The following is a 14,034-nucleotide window of genomic DNA, read 5'->3' as shown; positions in this document are numbered from 1 at the left end:
TATTTTTATGATTCTTGGAACATGTGCAATTTCAGCTTTACTTTGAAAGTCCCTATACGCAGAACACTTTGCCTAGATACACTCCTGAGACCACTACTGCTCAGCATGCTGCCCTTACCCGTGTATACTTATTGAAGTTCTGCAAGATCTCCCAGCCCCAGTCTTGGTATTTCTTATCCCCTGTGAATCTGTACAGATAGAATAGGCTTTCCACAGTTTCAGGTCGCAGCAGGTTGTGCCTGTCTGCAGGCTGCAAAAAGTAAAGATCATAATTCAGTCAGGGAGCAGGATACATTAGCAGAGAGCAATTTGACTGTACCCTGTAGCTTCTTTGGTAACTATGACAAAATGGGAGAATAACTGGGTAGGTAGTAATATTGCTGAAAAGGATCCAGGAGTTAGAGTGGATCACAAATTGAATATCAGTCAGCAGTGTAATGTAGTTCCAAAAAGAGTGTCCTACATAAGAGACACAAGGTAACTGTCCCACTCTACTCAGCATTGGTGAGGCTTCAGCTAGAGCACTGTGTCCAATTCTCAGCGCCACACTTTAGGAAAGAAGTGGGTAAAGTGAAGAGAGTGTGTGTCCAGAGTAGAGCAACAAAAACAATAAAAAGGTTTAAAAAAATGAGACCTATGAGGAAAGGTTAAAAAAACTGGGCATGTTTAGTCTTGAGAAAAGATGACTGAGACAGGACCTAATGGCTGTCTTCAAATATGTTAAGGGCTGTCATAAAGAGAACAGTGATCAATTGTTCTCCATGTCCACTCAAGGTAGGATAAGAAATAATGGGTTTAATCTGCAGCAAGGGATATTTAGGTTAGATATTAGGAGAAACTTTTTAACTATAAGGGTAGTTAAGCTCTGGAATGGGTTTCCAAGGGAGGCTATGGAATCCCCATCATGGAATGTTTTAAAGAACAGGTGGGGCAAACACCTGTCAGGTCTAGTTCAGGGGTCAGCAACCTTTCAGAAGTGCTGTGCCGAGTCTTCATTTAATCACTCTAATTTAAGGATTTGTGTGCCAGTAACACATTTTAACGTTTTTAGAAGGTCTCTTTTGATACGTCTATAATATATAACTAAACTATTATTGTATGTAAAGTAAATAAGGTTTTTAAAATGTTTAAGAAGCTTCATTTAAAATTAAATTAAAATGCAGAGCCCCCCAGACCAGTGGCCAGGACTCGGGCAGTGTGAGTACCACTGAAAATCAGCTCGCGTGCCACCTTCAGCACACGTGCCATAGGTTGCCTACCCTTGGTCTCATTTCACTTAGTCCTGCCTTAGTGCAGGGGGCTGGACTTGAACATGTAGGGTTGGGTGGGACCTTGATAAGTCAACTCTCCTCCGCCACTCACACATGCCTCAAATAATTATATGAAAGTCAGCTTGTGAATGTTAAGAGATCATTCAAAAATTTCAAGCCCAGGGAGTGTTTGCCTGAGGAGAGATAGGGAAGAAGTTTACCCATCAAAACAAAGAACATCCTTCCCCAGGTGTAGAGATTCTATTGAGATTTTCATAGAAACAATGTGATATATGCACAGAGCTATCCAAAGCAAGAGATACACAGATGTCAATGTGTGTGATACTTGTAGGGCTGTTTACCTTGATCTCCACATCCTTGCGGTCCTTTTGTGCATGGAGATTGAAGTGTACTATCTCTGGGCTCAGGCCTGTCTCTACCTGAGCGTACATCTGGTAACAAGTTTCTATGAGGGCTTTGGCCAGCTCCATGTGATCAGCAGTCAGCCCATTGTGAGCGCCAAGAGCCAGCGTCCCAGGCAAGAAGCAAACTAGATGATCCTGCAAGACAAAAACACCATCCATTGTGAGAAGCATTAAAACAAACAAGACTTTGACTTACCCTGGAGCAGTACAATAAGGATATAGAGCGCTTAAAGACCACAATTATTTGTTTAGCAGAAATGTAACATGTCATGAGGCTGCCGCCATAACTAAAGGAGACTCACTGTCAACTTGAAGTCACAAGATTTTGTAGCTATTATTGATACTTGTAACTCCTGAAATTACTAAAACCAAAAAAAGCTAGTGGAAAAAATTTCTCTTCTTGTTCCATTTACCACCCTGGTGAATTTCGTAATACTTTGTGTAAAGTCAGTTTCTTTGTCACCCTGTACTGCCAATTAGCAAGGGAGAGACTGAACTATCTTTAAAATCAATCGAGAGGAACCAAAAAACCCCTTACAAAATTAGTTTTTAAAAGAATTCAGGGGATAGCATTTCAAGGGGTTCTATCAGAAAGTGTCAATTTGAAAAAACCCACCACCACCTCAGTTTACAGTGTGTCTAATCTTTACATAGCACCCTAACTTTTCACAGTACTTTAAAGAGATTCTTTTAAACATTTTAAATGGTCCAGGCAGCTTAAAATCTAAATTACTCAAACACAAAAAGTAGACAACAGAAAAATGATAGGGAAGAGAAGGATGAGGGTTAAGATAAAAACTATGAACAGAAAGCAAATTTCATGAGCTCTGATATTTTGAAGCAGAGACTGAAGTAAAACAAAAGGCAAAATAGAAATTAGCCATAGAAACCAAGGGTAACAGGTTTTGGGGAAGTATTTTAAGTTTAAATATAGATTATTCTGAGCAATAACTGATATGATAATCTTAATATGAATATAACAGAGCATGGGGTAAAGTTGAACATCCTTCCTACCACTAGAAATTTTAATTTTTGTGTTATTATCCATTTGAGTGTCAGAAACACCTGATACTTTCAGTCAGGCATCCTGAGTATTCCTCTGTATATCAGGCTCATCTCCTTGGTACAGCCAACATTCCACAGAACAGTGGATTTTATTCCTGCACAGAGGCAGCAGCAGGAGCCAAATGGTTACAAGAATCTTCCCTTCATGAATTGTACACACTACAGCTTTATTATTCAATTAGTTATTCAAGGAACAGAAGCATAGGTATTACCGCAAGGATTGTGCAACACTCTCAAACAACTGAGTTACATGTGCTTATCTTTCTGAGAATACTATGAAATGTTACATGAATAATTCAACACTCGACAAAGTCAGTTCACAAACAAGTCGGGAACCTATGTCACATACAATTCTCAGTACTCCCCTTCACTGAAATTCAGTTTACAGTAAAATCAATAGTCCCTTCCAGTAAGGCTAATGCACTACTGATGCTGTGAACAACAGGACTACAGATTAAATTTGGAGTTTTGTTCATTTCTACCATTCCAAAATCCTAAAGGGGTTATCAGATACCCACTGCCACCACCATCACCACCTGCCAATCTCGTAGTACTCATAGAGAACCTCTGTACAAAGCTCTCAAGATCCCCGTCCAGTTCAACAGGTAGTGGTCAATATTGATGGTAATATCAATGTAGAGAGACCAAAGTTCAACTAGTCAGGTATAGTGAGGTTCCAGTCATATCCTTCAAGCAGAGATGATAAATGAAATGCTATAAAAGTCTCTGCCCTGCAGGGACTGAATTTAATGTCCTCATACATGCAGTGCTAAGGGGGCAGATTTACACATACATTAGTAATGCACTGCTCACTTAAATATTTGTCACTTTCATTTACATAATGTCTTACACAGAGAACACTTCAAGTACTTTTCAAAAGGGAGTGTTAATTCATAGACTTTAAAGCCAAAAGGGTTCATCATCATAATCTAATCTGACTTCTGGTATAATACAAGCACAGAATTTCACCCAGTAATTCCCCCATCAAATATTTGCCACCTAGAAGGCAGGAAACAAGAGATGGGTAATTTGCCCAAGGTTACACAGTAGGTTTGTGGCAGAGCCAAAACCAGAACTTCCAAATCCCCTGATTTCCACACTCATGCCTTAACTACTAACTAGATCATTTACTTCCTTGTATTTTTGCATTGTAGAAAAAGTGAATAATAGCACCTATTTTGTGTATCTCAGAGTTTAAAATGCTGAAATGATGTAACAAATGATTGCACTGAATATGTTTTCTACTGCAGAAGCACAAGTGGAAACTCACAGGGAGATTCAGATCTGCAAATAAAAACCTAAGAAAGGGCCTCTGTCCATAGCAGAGACTGTTACCTGTAACCTAGCTACTCAATACTGTCACTAGTGACCTGAACCCAGCACACTTTTAAACTAAGATAGCACCTGCCCAGAGAACAGACAGACAGAAAGACAAACAAAACCACCACCTTTCACAGGCTATCATAGTGTAATCTAAATGCACAAAGCATCTGCAAATTGCAAAGGTCCCTGGTAGTTTTCATTTTTTGGATCTTCCAGCAGCCACTATCAAAACCTTTGCTTCACACACACAGAATACACTTTGATCAAATAGCTATCACAACTACTGCACTCAAGATCTCTCCCCTACAAAAATGCAGACAGCTCAGGGGGAATGCAACAGTATTCATAAGAGCCACTGAAAAAAAAATCAGGTACAGTGCTTACCATCTTGGCACTGAAATGTCCGTGAGCAAGTTCACCTACAAAAGTAAGCTTCTTGGGTTGTGATGTCCGAAGTAGATGCTTTTTCACCCCCTCAATAGCTCTCATGTAATCTTCCAAAAGTCTGTGAATTAAAACCATTCCCAGTTAGCCCAAATATACACATTTTAAAGTAGATTTATCCAACCATACTTTAGATACAGTACATGCATCTCAAAGGCCACACGCTTTGTAAAGTAGAAACTTGCAATTTGATTTCAATGGCACTACTTAAGATATTTAGTCAAATATAAAGCATTAAGAAAAATCCAAGTAATCATGCTTACACAAAATGCATCTACCATGTATCTCCAATATATCTAATCATCTTCGGCTTCTTTAAAGGGTGTGTAGGAGAAAAACACATATCTATATTTCTGAGAATAGCATGATAATTAAAACAATTTTAAAAAGTAAAGAAGTGCTCTGTGAATTTTAATGCTTGTGAAAGGTGCTGGATTCAGAACCAATCGAGACTGAAGTTCTGCATCTACACAACAGGTACAGCACTGGCAGAAGTCATGCAAGTTTTCCCTAAAGATATTCCTCAACCCTTATCTGCAGGACACCCTCTAGAGGCAAGGTGTCCCTAGCCTGTTTGCCAGAAGCTGGGAATGGGCGACAGGGGATGGATCATTTGATGATTCCCTGTTCTGTTCATTCCCTCTGGGGCACCGGGCATTGGCCACTGTCGGAAGACAGAATAGATGGACCTTTGGTCTGACCCAGTATAGCCGTTCTTACATAAGGTTAATATTCAAAAGGTGGGTGTAAGAGAGAAAGTGCGCCTTTCTTTCCCACAATAACACCTCCCTAGTCCCACCAACCCTTCCAAACGCTCTCATCCCAAAAAAAGGTGCTTCCCAGTTATTCAGGCTGGACAAGAGAAACGCACTGGAATCCAAGGCACCAGATTCAAATTTAAGTCCTGTATCTGGACTAGAAAGGGGATAATCACGAGTGTAGTACTTGCTCTCCAGCAGATGTGTCCTACAGAGCAACAACATTTTATTTACACAACAGAACCAGCTGCAAACAATTTAAATCCCTTCCACATCTGTAACAATCACAACCCTCAACACCCTGTGTAGTGGGGAATCAGAGTTGCAAGTTGAAGTCTGATCCTCACATTGCTATGCAATTAGCAATAGGTCTGCTGACCCAGCTTGTTTATTGTTGGTTTCTTTTTAAACTACTCACAAATACACTCATATCAGAGTCTGCATAAAATACTCTTCCTTCTAAACCGCCAACTAGGGTAGCAAGTCTCATAGCTTACATCATTCTTAAACTGACATAGGAAGTGGGGAGAACTTACTCATTTTCTTTCTTCCCACCCTGGATCCATTGCTTGAGCAAATATTCATAGTAGCTGTCAGCTCTGGCTCCCAGAGTGTAGACACCAAGGTGAGTGAACTGCCCACTGTTGGTGTTTATGAACATGGGCACCAGCCCATCATTCTTCCCTGAGAGAGAGTGTACATGCTTCATCACCGCATCTACTGCTTTCTACAGAAAAAAAATAAATTGAAAAAAAATACACCTTGAATGAGACAATGCCACTACACAGCTCAATGTTACTTAAATGGCCTGGAGCAGTCAACAGTTGTGGGATTTTTTCCCTTTTCCAATATAGTTGCTGCTTATGGCTTCAGAGAAACTACAGCAAATCTGAGGTGGGAATAGCTAGAGATTTTTTTTATCAGCTTTCCCTTTCAAGAATACAACTCTCTCAAGCTAGGCTCAGCGATGGTGGTGAGTCCAGGTCCCTTAGACGTTTAGAAGTCAGATTCAAACACCGACTGACAGAACATTAGGTTAACTCTAACGTTAGGTTAAGTGGCCTGCAACACCTTCAACAGTGTCTGTTCTGGAGGAGATCAGTGAAGTTCAGAAATATTTCTCAATAATGCTATAGCTCAACTCAAGTTGGTAAAGATGCCAACTTTTTTTTTTAAGCTGAGATTTTCATGACACGAGTATAGCTAGGGACCACTGCACACACATAATGTACAGGCATAGTTCCTGCAAATAACTGTATAAATAAGAACAGGAGTACTTGTGGCACCTTAGAGACTAACAAATTTATCTGAGCATAAGTTTTCATGGGCTACAGCCCACTTCTTCAGATGCATGTAGTGGAAAATCAGTAGGAAGATATACACACACACACCATGAAACAATGGGTGTTACCATACACATTATAAGGAAAGTGATCAGTTAAGGTGAGCTATGTTTCATGTTCTCTGTGTGTGCATCTCTCTATCTTCCTACTGTATTTTCCACTACATGCAGCCAATGAAGTGGGCTGTAGCCCACAAAAGCTTATGCTCAAATAAATTTGTTAGACTCTGAGGTGCCACAAGTACTCCTGTTCTTTTTACACATATTTGAGTGATGGACCTAATCACATGAGCCACGCCATCAGGGGATCGTTCACCTGCATATCTACCAATGTGATATATGCCATCATGCGCCAGCAGTGCCCCTCTGCCATGTACATTGGCCAAACCAGACAGTCTCTACATAAAAGAATAAATGGACACAAATCAGACGACAAGAATTATAACATTCAAAAACCAGTCGGAGAACACTTAGTCTCCCTGGCCACTCGACTTAAGACCTAAAAGTCGCAATATTAAAACAAAAAAACTTCAGAACAGAAACCAACTGAGAGACTGATGACACCATCAAACTAGGCTTGAATAAAGACTGGGAGTGATGGGCCATTACACAAAGTAAAACTATTTCCCCATGCTTATCTCCCCCCACAACCCTCCAGTTCCTTACATCTCCTTGTCAATTGTCAAATAAATGTGTTAGTCTCTAAAGTGCCACAAGTACTCCTGTTCTTTTTGCGGATACAGACTAACATGGCTGCTACTCTGAAACCTGTATAAATAAGGCCCTACTTGAATTGTTGGATGACCTTCAAAGAACTGCAGAGGAGTTGCAAACAAGACATGGGGAAAAAAATTGCAGAAAAGTAATGATGGACCTTTATTAACAGCAGTGATTTGGAAAAGCCAGAATGTGTTTAAGAAAAATTTGCAGGAATGATATAAACACTCATGTTATGCCTGCTATTTTTTTTTTTGATAACCAGATATTTTGCTGCAACTATCTTACATTCATTTAAAAAAAAAAAAAAGGTGACTGGTACAATATAAAATTCAAAAGACAAAGTCTTAACACAGCTGCTGCAGAAATCGAGTCCAGTCACTTTACCCTTTTACATTTCACAGGCATTGAATGTTAGTGCAGTACTAATTGCACACTCAAAATGTATGTGAAATTGTGGATTGTGCAAAGTAAGCTAATTAAAAAAAAATCAAAATTGCAGTGGAAGCCTACTTTTGTGGGATCCACAATATTGGGAATGAAGTAGGGCCTTATGTATAAACTGATCTGGAGCACTACACAAAATCACCTCCAAAAGTAAAAGAATACACCTTTCACTGCCTTTGAAATTGTTAGAACTTTGGCTTATTTTCTTCCAGATACAATCTTCACACCATGCCCATAACTGGAATTTGAGTCAGCTGGTAAGCACCCTGCAGCTTGCGAAGGGAGTTTAGTTGCTTTCAACACTAGCATTAATGTAGGGATATCTAAGCACCTCCTATAGAATTTAAATACTAAGAGGACAGCTCTAGATAGTTTATCTATAGCCTGAGTGTTTCGAAAAGCCAGTTTTAGGTAATCTAATCTCAGACAACACAAAAGATACCACAAGCATATCAGAAACAAAGATTTTTCTTGTAAGTTCCTTCTGATGAAAGGAGCAATTATTCACCTCTGAACTTTGTGATATTTACTTTAAAAAAACAACTGGAAAGTAATAGACTCTTCCCCGCCCCAGCTGCCTCCCTTTGGATATGTCATTGAAATCTCTTTAGCTGTGAGATTATGAGAACCAGGAATTCACCAGTAAACTGAAAGGTGGAGTAACTACTAAGAAATAGTGATGTGTATGGCGTGATTAGGCATAAAATTACTCCAGAGAAGATGTTTTAGAGATGGTGTTTGGTAGGAGGTGGATCAGCAATGCAATGGCATTTACTTTCATCGACCAATGAAATCTGCTCCAGCTGCCGCAGTGAAAAATATTTTTGATCTCTGTTAGAAGAATGGAAGGAGAAAAGAGTACAGGCAATCCAAGTGAGGTTCACCAATAATGGGGTGGAGGCTGAGAGGTAGTGATGGAGAGAGGAAGAGAAGATGACAACTGGTTCTCCCATACCTGGAATTTCTCATCTCCAGTGAGACGAGAGAGCTCCCTAAACTCCAGCTGAATACTGGTCACCTCTGCCACGGTGCTGTCAGACGTCCAACGAGGTGGGTGGGCAGTGCCTCGGCCAATGTTTACATCTGAGTATGGTATCTTGGATGGTGTGTTGAATGCTGGCATAAGCCTGCTCCCAATGTCTTTCTAAAGAGAACCCAAAAGCATGGAACAAAAATTCTTTATTATTTCTCTTAGCAATCAAACAAAAAAAACAGGAAAAAGAACTGCAGCTTAGTTTCAGCCCATCTATGTGGAACAAAGGAAAATATTAAGAAGAATCACTACTTCTCAGTAATTGGCATATAGCTTCTACCTAGTTCCCATTGCTGTACACTACAGTTCATTCTGCACATCCCCTGTAACAGGTTTTCAGTATGAAATTATGAATAATCCTTAATGCAAGCACAAGGCCTTTGTCCAAGCACTTGGGAGTGGACAGAGAATACCACTGTATTTCCCAAGACAGGGAACCTGAGTGTAACCACTCCATTCATTGACTAGCACTTTCTTCCCATAAAAAAAAAATATTACTGAGTAAAAATATAATAAAGATCCTTAAATGTATCATCTTAGTCTTTACATTAGGAATTAAGGGAAATTCCAATTAAAATGAAATCCTAAGGTAATTAGAGCTCTGATGACACCAGGAAGGCAAAGATGAGGAAAACATTCAAGAAGCCTCTAGGGCAGTAATGGTGGAATACAGAGGAAAAGCGGGGCAGAATTTACTTTCTGATGAACCTTTCTGCCGCTTTACCCAACACAAGACACACATTCTACCTGGGACTGTGAAACTCAATTACTTACAGCTTTTTCCAGGAAGAGGCTATCTCCAGATAAGTGGTAGGCGCTCAGCAAACCCCCTAGAATACGAATGGTGCTCTCAAAGAGGTTCACATCCACATTCTTATCAAGCAGTAAATCAGTTGCCACCCATTTCTTTGCTTCTTCAAACTCTGCAAGGCACAAAAGAGAACAACTTTTGGAGGAAACACACTGTAATTACAATAGCACACTCAAATGACCAGATTACAAGAGTTAGTATGCCATACTGCCTTCATTCTTATTCAGTCTATCAAAAGGAACCTGTATTTTTAAGTATCAGAGTGGTAGCCGTGTTAGTCTGGATCTGTAAAAGCAGCAAAGAATCCTGTGGCACCTGACAGACTAACAAACGTTTTGGAGCATGAGCCATCCGACGAAGTGGGTATTCACCCACAAAAGCTCATGCTCCAAAACGTCTGTTAGTCTATAAGGTGCCACAGGATTCTTTGCTGCTTTTACTGTATTTTTAAGGGGCAAGCTGAAGAGATTACAAATACACTGAAGAATACACACCGGGAGAAGTTAGACCTTGCATCAGTTTAGTTCCTATGCAATACAACAATGTGGGGATATGCAAAGAGACAAGTACTTGGCAGAGAAATTATGTTTAGCAGATCTTGTAAAAGCACATTACTTCTTTATTAAAATAATGCAAATGGCAATTATCCTGGTATCCCAATAACCCACCTCTCTCAATATAAGCCTGCAGTCTATTACCACCTATTTTACTGGCCATACAATCCATCACACTTTCACCATAAGACTTTTTAGATTTTAGTTAAAGCTACTTAAATCAAAGCTACTGCCTGTCAGCTTCCCAACATACTATCTATGTATATATATGGCCTTGCATTACTTCACCGTAATTAATTACTATCCTCACAACAGCCATACGAAGTAGGAAATATTATTCCCCATTTTTCAGATTGGGTGCTGAGATAAAGACAGATTAAGAGACATGCCCAAGGTCAAACAGAAAGTTTGTGGCAGAGCTGGGAATTGAACAGATGTCTGTTGAGTCCCATGCTAATGTTTTAACCACAAGATCTCTAGGTATTCAGGACACCAGGCATCTATGACTAACAGGAACTTGTACTGGGGAAAACAAAGTTGCTTCTTTAAAATATTGAGAATTATCTATACAATTATCTATCTGGACACAGAAAGCAAAGGTTAGAAACTAATGCCCTTCCAACTGAGGCTTCTGGATGTTAAACTATCACTAGAATAGCTCACCAAGATCTACCTACCACAGATCCGTCTCCCTTGTGAGAAAAATCGCTGTTTACAAATACATTCTTTTACACAGACCTTAAATAAGGATGACAAAATAGGTTTTCTACATTCCATTTCAGTAAATGCTGCTGTCAGACTTATCACTGTCTAGCAATAGAGAAATCCAGAATTATCTTACAGACGCAGTTTTTATATTCACAGACTCATGAGAGAAAGATTTTCACACTCTAACACAACTTTCATTTATAGAGCTTTTTTTTATCCTGCAGAATCCCGAAGACCTTTATAGACTATGAAGCAATCACTTAAAGGAGAACTGCAATAGAATATAAAAGTTTGCAAACAGACGTCCGTTTTAAACATGTCTAAATCACTAATAATTTATTTTAAAAGCACTCTGTAGTTCATGTTTAAATATTTTATAAGAACGCAGTCACACTATCAACCTGACGAAACATCAAGAGAGCTCAGACATGCAGTGAGAGAGACAAACAAGAGATTTTCCACAGTGGATTTTTTGTTTGATTTTAAATTGTACATAAAAGTGTACGTATTAAATCAAACAAGTAAAGAAAATATAGAACTGTGGAAGATTCCTGCAGTTTCTTATGCCGTTAGCTGCAGATCTGATCTTCCAGTCTTGATACACGTCAAACTGTGTTTGTTGTGGAATTATTGCAAAAGTGGCTGTCTCCACTGATACCAGATACCTCTGTGTTCTTGGGGAACCAGGGTGCAGTATCCAGCCTGACTCATGAAAGACTCCCCCTCTCACCCCCCCAGCCTCTGCTTAAACCAAAACCCATCAGAGAAAAGAACTTGCAGAGAGCAGTGAAGGGCGTTGGGAGACACACCTAGACCCCTCCTGACAAGGGTGACAAGATTAAGACATCTCCATTAGCATACAGAATGGAGAGCAGAGACGACTCCCCTAGCCTCATCTGCATGAAAGATGGGACAGGAAGACATCTCAATTTGCATACAGAATGGAGAACCAAGAACCACACTGAATTCTGGGACTAGAAAAAGCAGGGAAGTACTGCATCATGGGAATCTCTGCTCCAGATGCTAATGAACCTAGGTCTGCACACACCCAGCTCAGCAATTATCAGACCAATTCTAGTAATGAATTCTTAATTGATATCCAAATAGTAAAGCCGCCTAGTTGCATTGTGAGCTCCCTGGAAGAAAACACCACCCATAGCCAAGAGTGATCAGCTCCTTTTGTCTAGGCTAAAGAAAACCCTTGAGTTATCAGCTTTACCTATAAACAAATCTATTCTTGTCCCTTGAACAATTGTATTTTCTCTACAAAAATCCCTACTCACCCTCCAGTTAGGGTTCTGATGCTCAGATCCAAACTGCATCATCTCCACTAGGACTCCATATTCTCCTGACTGATTGTGCTGGGGACTCTGCCTGCCTCCTGCCCTCAGGACCTTCAGCTAACAGCATCATCTGGGAACCCAGACCAGTCAAGGTTCAGGGAGTGGTGAGATCCCCTTCTATCTCTCTCTTCATTTTTCCTTTCTACCTTAGGTATTAACCTTTAATAATGTATGTTATGTTGGTTTAGTCCTCCTTGTGTAGTTATCACCAGTATTCAATAAATAACTTGTATAATTAAGCTGGTTCCTTCTCTCTCTCTGGCTGAACCTTACTCTTTTGTGTTTTTAGTTTCCCCCATTTACTCTGCAGCAACACTTCTTTTACCTAAGCTAAAGATCCCTGCAGTGCCCAGAATACTGTGGGGTTTGCTCATCAAGTAGGTTACTGCCAGTACAATTGTGTTGTGAAGGTGGGGATTAGGGATGTGCTGAATCTGGGGCACATAAAGGTAACAGCTTGAAAGTGCTGCTTGACCCAGTCCATGGAGCCCAGGGACATATAAGGAGAGTCAGCTTGAAAGTGCTGCTTCATCCAGCCCAGTGAGTCCAGGGACATCTAAGAGGTCAGCTTGACAGTGCTGATTGACCCGGTCCGCTCAGACTTGCTCTGTTAATGTATGTGGGGGTGGGGGTGTGCTCATCTGGTTTTGGAGCTGGAGAAACCCAGCCCTAGGGAACGTAGGTCCTGCAACATAGCTCCATCGGGAGGGGACTTGCAGAAAGGGAGAAGTAAAGCTCCATATGAACACACAAGTGACAAGCAGTACATTGATAGAATTACAGAATCCCCTTCCCCAGAAAAGTAACTCGAATCAATGAGCATATCCCCAAGTAATGGGCAAACCTGGTAACACCACAGATGCCACAGCTGTTCAAAGCACATCAATGGAGACATTTTCAGGTATTTGTAAATACTGCTTTGTACTTCCCTTGTTTAACTTACAGGTCCCGATTAAGTGATTTTTTTTTTTTCTGTAGTCATGTAAGACAGTAGCTTCAAAAACCAAAAAAAAATGAAATTGAGGTTTTAAAACTCAGTACCAAAACACAGCCACTTCTGGAGTGAATTAGGATACCTGCCAAACAGTGAACAGAGAGTATACACCAGTTTGGGACAGGAAGTGATGAGTACTGTATCCTATTGAATTTAAGAGAGAATTTTGCTAGACAATACGTAATTAAGCAAGTAAAAATGTGGCTTGCTTATCAGCGTTAAAGTGTGGTTAAAGTCAGAAAGTGAATTAAAATAGCACTGCCTTAATCCAGTGGTTTTCAAACTTTTTTTCAGTGACCCAGTTGAAGAAAACTGTTGATGTCCATGACCTAATGGAGTAGGGGAAGAGGGGTTTGGGGTTTGAGAGGGGCTCAGGGCTGGGTATGAGGGGTGCAGGGTATGGGAAAGGGTCACAGCTGGGCTGGGGGTACAGGCTCTGGGGTGGACCAGGGATGAGAGGTTTTGGGTACAGGAAGAGGCTCCAGGTTTGAGGGACTCAGGGCTTGGCCAGAGGATTGCGGCACAGGGTTACCTCAGGCGGCTCTCAGTCAGTGGGGCAGCACTGGTGCTAAGGCAGGCTTCCTGATGTCCTGGCACCGCTGCACCCTGGAAGCGACAAGCAACAGGTCCGGCTCCTAGGCAGAGATGTGCAAGCAGCTCGTGCGGCTCTTGCCCACAGGCACCGACACCCCACCCCCAGCTCCCATTGGATGGGAACCGGTGCTTGGGGCGGTGGCAGTGCACAGAACCTCGTGGGGGCGCCGCCTAGGAGCCGGACCTGCTGCTGGCTGCTTCCAAGATACAGTGCGGTGTCAGAACA

At 40.9% G+C, this 14,034-nt stretch overlaps 1 protein-coding gene across 1 annotated transcript in view; it reads right to left on the bottom strand.

Annotated features, from left to right (window-relative positions):
• MAN1B1 (mannosidase alpha class 1B member 1) overlaps positions 1-14,034 on the bottom strand; it is a 36,853-nt gene that overhangs the window by 7,993 nt on the left and 14,826 nt on the right. Inside the window, exons 7-12 of the mRNA XM_032777745.2 lie at positions 9,579-9,727; positions 8,727-8,915; positions 5,802-5,992; positions 4,448-4,568; positions 1,613-1,810; positions 119-250 (exon numbers count right to left, since the gene is read on the bottom strand). Of these exons, the coding sequence (XP_032633636.1) occupies positions 119-250; positions 1,613-1,810; positions 4,448-4,568; positions 5,802-5,992; positions 8,727-8,915; positions 9,579-9,727 (980 nt within the window). The remainder of the gene's footprint in view (positions 1-118; positions 251-1,612; positions 1,811-4,447; positions 4,569-5,801; positions 5,993-8,726; positions 8,916-9,578; positions 9,728-14,034) is intronic.

Source organism: Chelonoidis abingdonii, chromosome 24, assembly GCF_003597395.2.
Source record: "Chelonoidis abingdonii isolate Lonesome George chromosome 24, CheloAbing_2.0, whole genome shotgun sequence".
Lineage (NCBI taxonomy): Eukaryota > Metazoa > Chordata > Testudines > Testudinidae > Chelonoidis > Chelonoidis abingdonii.
The sequence above is the reverse complement of the archived record's forward strand: the minus strand, read 5'-3'. Positions and strand labels throughout refer to the sequence as shown.